The 4,328-nt window shown below is 55.4% G+C and overlaps 1 protein-coding gene across 1 annotated transcript in view; it reads right to left on the bottom strand.

Annotated features, from left to right (window-relative positions):
- The window catches only part of PTSG_04631 (TK/EPH protein kinase), a gene marked incomplete at both ends in the record, with an annotated part of 9,888 nt that extends 6,490 nt beyond the window's left edge, over window positions 1-3,398 (bottom strand). The window contains 8 exons of the mRNA XM_004994667.1: window positions 380-861; window positions 1,112-1,202; window positions 1,415-1,505; window positions 1,654-1,796; window positions 2,067-2,254; window positions 2,575-2,687; window positions 2,885-2,970; window positions 3,279-3,398. Of these exons, the coding sequence (XP_004994724.1) occupies window positions 380-861; window positions 1,112-1,202; window positions 1,415-1,505; window positions 1,654-1,796; window positions 2,067-2,254; window positions 2,575-2,687; window positions 2,885-2,970; window positions 3,279-3,398 (1,314 nt within the window). The remainder of the gene's footprint in view (window positions 1-379; window positions 862-1,111; window positions 1,203-1,414; window positions 1,506-1,653; window positions 1,797-2,066; window positions 2,255-2,574; window positions 2,688-2,884; window positions 2,971-3,278) is intronic.
- Window positions 3,399-4,328: the final 930 nt, after the last annotated feature.

Genomic DNA, 4,328 nt, shown 5'->3' with positions numbered 1-4,328 from the left:
CACGTACGCGCACCACGCACACACGCGTACCGTCGTTGGCGACAGCGGCGCATTGTCCGTGCCGCTGCTCGCGTATGGATGACAACATTCACACCCGGATACAGGGATGCGTAATACTCTTGCGCGCCAGCGATCACAGTGTCAAACGCAGCAGCCCAGTGACAGCGTTGGCTGGGTTTACCCTGTGTGTGCGTGTGTGATCGTGAGAAACGGCGGGGAAGAAAGTTTGTGTGTGTGTGTGTGTGTGTGTGTGTGTGTGTGTGTGTGTGTGTGTGTGTGTGAGTATGTATCGTGGGTTGTGGGTGCGTGAAAGCAATGGTATGGAGCACATGTTGACGAACAACGCATTCACATGCGACATACACGCCCTCTTGCCGACAGACCTTCCATAGATGACGGCTATATGGACGGTGATTGGGCCCGCGTCCGCAGGAAGCAGGGCAGGCGCATCTGGAAGAATGTAGAGGCGTGGTGTGTTGACTTGCTCCCCGGTGAATGCATCGTAGAAGGTCACTGACAAGGGCTCGTCGCCCTGAAATGGTGGCACTGGCGCCCTGGCCACGACCTGTGCCGTGGATGGAAGGCTTGATCGGCGAAACCGCAGCTCAGAGAGTGGATGCGTTCCTGTTGCTACCATGACGAGTGGTTGCGACGCAGCGCCTGCTATGACCTTGTTGGGGAGGTGCTCCATGCATGGTGTGATGCAGGGTGGGTCGGCACATGCAAACGCGCACGCGGTGTTGCTGGTGCTGTTGGGGAAGCGAAATAGCGCCGTGAGGAAGACTGCGGCGTCCCACAACAGCGCTGTGCGCGGGGTGTACTCTGGTGTCAGGAACCGAGGGATGATGCGGGGCAGGCGCGCTGGGGAAGGGTGGCGGGAGGGACGTTGCAGGGTTGGTGGTGTCGTGGACGTACGTGAACACGAGAAGATGGGAACATCATGGCCCGGACATCGAGCGCGCATACATGTGACACACGCACACACACAAACGTGCGCGCATACATGTGACACACGCACACACACAAACGAGCGCGCATACATGTGACACACGCACACACACACACACACACACAAAGCAGGTGCACACGCACAAAGCAGGTGCACACGCACTTGCTGCTGCGCGGATGCCTGTGACGCGATCGATGACATCTTGTTCGCCGTTGGTCAAATCCAATGTCACCGCCACGCTGAAGAACGCCAACTGTGCAGCCACAACCATCATCGCAAAGATGGGGTGTGAGTGATGCAGTGTCGCACAAACAAAGTGGACCAGCAAAGACAGCACATCCGCACAGGTGAGTAACGCTCGCATACAAGCAAACAAGCAACACGAGCGCAGTGCAAGGGCACTGACGACATGAGCGACAGCAGAGTGAGGATTGGCTGTTTGTGGCGCTGAAAGGTGGAGCGTACCGCAACTGCAGGTTTGTCCTGGTCCTTCAGGTAGTACGAGAGCTCAGTCAAGTCAAAATCGCTGAGCAGTGGCGATGAGATGTACAGGTACCTGCAGCGAAGACGGAAACCAACGTGAGAAATGTGAGCACAAAGAGGTGACCACACGGCCTGTGTCAGTCATGCGGAACATACATCTACAACACAAAACGCAAGTACTTTGACAAACACACGCACGCACACACGCATGGGCATCGCACCCTGGCTCGAGCATTCCTGCTTGGTACAGCTGCTCCAGCACTGCTGCAGCCTCATCCAAGGTGACGGGAAGGAACAGGAACACGTGTACATCCTCGTCCTTGAAGTCTGAGCAGTGAAATCCGGGTGGGGGTAACACTTCCACCTGCGATGATGATGATAGATGTTGTTCGCGAAATATGCACGTGGAAACAATCCATGCACGTGGAAACAATCATGCGTGGCGGCCAGAACGTAAGCAGACAGCGCGGTGGAGATGTGAGTACGACGATGATGGCAACCACCACTGCGCGTCTGTGTCTGCATCTTCTGAACAGCTTGAGTGTTCTTCGAACCACCGCAAACTATTGCCCACACCACGCGTACAAACAAGCCACACACACGGCGCTGACAAGTGACTTGATGGCGTGCGTACGTTGTAGTGTGCAGCAGATGCCACGACGGCGCTGAGAAGGGGCGTGGAGGCAGGCGAGCATGATGGTGCTGTGATGAGGGCCACGTGGGAGTACCCGAGCTCTGTCAGGAACATCATGGTCGTGTTCAGCACGCGATCCAGCGGCGGTACAAGCGCAGTGGAGCCGCTGTTTGGCACCGGTGCCGTGGCTGCAAGGCAAGCAAAGCATTCATATCCAGGTTGAGGAACACGTGGACAAGTGAGCCCATACGACAAAAAGAAGTAATTATGTCACAGCAGAACAACAAACGTGTGCAGCGAGACAAGCGGAGAAATGGAGGACGGGGAAGGACGGGGAAGGACGGGGAAGGACGGGGAAGGAATGCTTGGAAGCATCAACACAAACACACACGCACACACACACGCACACACGCACACACCACACACACACGCACACACACACACACACACACACACACACACACACACACACACACACACACACACACACACACACACACACACGAACCTGCAGGGTCGATGAAGACTTCGGCTGGCCCAGGATCCAGCTCACATGTGGTGAGTAGCGGGTTGCACAAACGAACAGATATGTCGACGTCGCCCACGCCAGAGCTGTCCAGCCTGGTTTACGTATGTATATGTGAGTGTGAGTTCAATACGCGCGAATCCACACACACACACACACACACACACACACACACACACACACACACACTCAATCCAAGTCGACATGTGAGTGTAAAACCGTCTCGAGATAGCACATCCTGTTCCTGCACACATGGTCGCTGTAGCCCAACACAATAAAGCAAGACGCCCACCGGAGAAAAGGACAGCCATTCTGAAAAGGGCAGCGCCAGTTGTTGACGTAGTCCAAAGCCGTGGAAAATACGGACGTGTATGTGATCTGAAAGAGGGGGGGGGGGGTTGTGATGTTGCAATGTGGGCGGTCCGTACGTAAGATCGCGTGAACATGTGTGAAGTGGCGTGAGGATGCGTTGGCTGTGCGGTGAGTGCGGCGCGGCGAGCTCGCACAGGAATGAAAAACAAACAATACGGAGAGCAAGTTGCTAAGTTGAGTTATAGAGAAGCATTCCAAACAGGAAGAAGAGCTGCACAAGATGCTACACAAGACGAGTGCCACGAAGTGTAGGAGTGTTAGAGAAGGTCGGGGAAGAAGGGGTACATGGTTCTGTTTTGTGCAGGGGCGCGCACCTTGAAGTCTGGTGGGGCGTCCTGTGGCAGGATGAGCTGGACATGGATGGTTTGCTGGGCAGTGACGCTGGTGGCCGCCAGAGCCAAGCATGTCACAAGGAGAAGGGTGGCCAAGCTCATGGCCAACCTTCGTGGTTGTGTGGGTCGCACAAGAGCTCAAGCAGCGCTGCAGCTGAGGTTGTGCGTGACAATTGTGGGATAAAGCCACGATGGGCTTCCGTTGCACCTCGGAGGTTGGGGGCGAGGAGGTGCAGGGGTGTTGCGCGCGAGCAAACGGGAAGAGTATGATCAACCGCGAGTTGTCGCTTGTGTTCTTGCTGGTGTTCCTGAGGATGTTGGTGTTGTATGATCGATCGTGGTGGCGGCTGGCTGCTGGTGGAGTTGCGTACGGCCTTGTGTGTATGTGCGAGGCACCCAACCAATCAACCCAGCCTTGAAAGTGGTGGGAACGGTTGGCTGTATGATGATAAGACGGGTGTACTGCTGGCACTGTTTGTCATGCACAGCCCAATTAGCAAAGCAGCCACGCGCTCAGCTCCTGCTTGCACAAGTGCACGTCGATTAGCCAAAAGAAGGGGCAGCGTAAAGCCGTGCTGCTGAGGACGATGTTCGAACGAGGATAAAATGGCAGCGAAACCAAAGCGGCCTGTGCGAAAAGCTGAGGAACAAGGTGAGGTGCTGTTGTTGGTTTTGTTGGTGCGGTGATGGCGGTGGGTGTGGATGAGTGTGGAGGCTGTGAGGGAAGTGATAGAAAGTTGATACACGCCTACACGCCTCTCGAGAGAGCAAGTGTCTGTTGCGCACTTTGCGCTGTGGTGACTTTTGAAGCGGTGGTTGTCTGGATTGTGTTGATTGCACACAAGCAGCAAACACGTGAAACCGTGTGTGCTGTGCGTGTTCTTCATTGATCGAGGTTTTGCGTTGAAGTGAGGAGGCGGGAAGGGGGGGGGGAGATATGTGCGTGCGGGTGTGTGTGTGTGTGTGTGTGTGTGTGTGTGTGTGTGTGTGTGTGTGTGTGTGTGTGTGTGTGTGTGTGTGTGTGTGTGTGTG

This window comes from Salpingoeca rosetta (assembly GCF_000188695.1).
Source record: "Salpingoeca rosetta unplaced genomic scaffold supercont1.10, whole genome shotgun sequence".
Taxonomy (NCBI): Eukaryota; class Choanoflagellata; order Craspedida; family Salpingoecidae; genus Salpingoeca; species Salpingoeca rosetta.
Note: the sequence above shows the minus strand (reverse complement) of the source record. Positions and strands in the feature narration are given on the sequence as shown.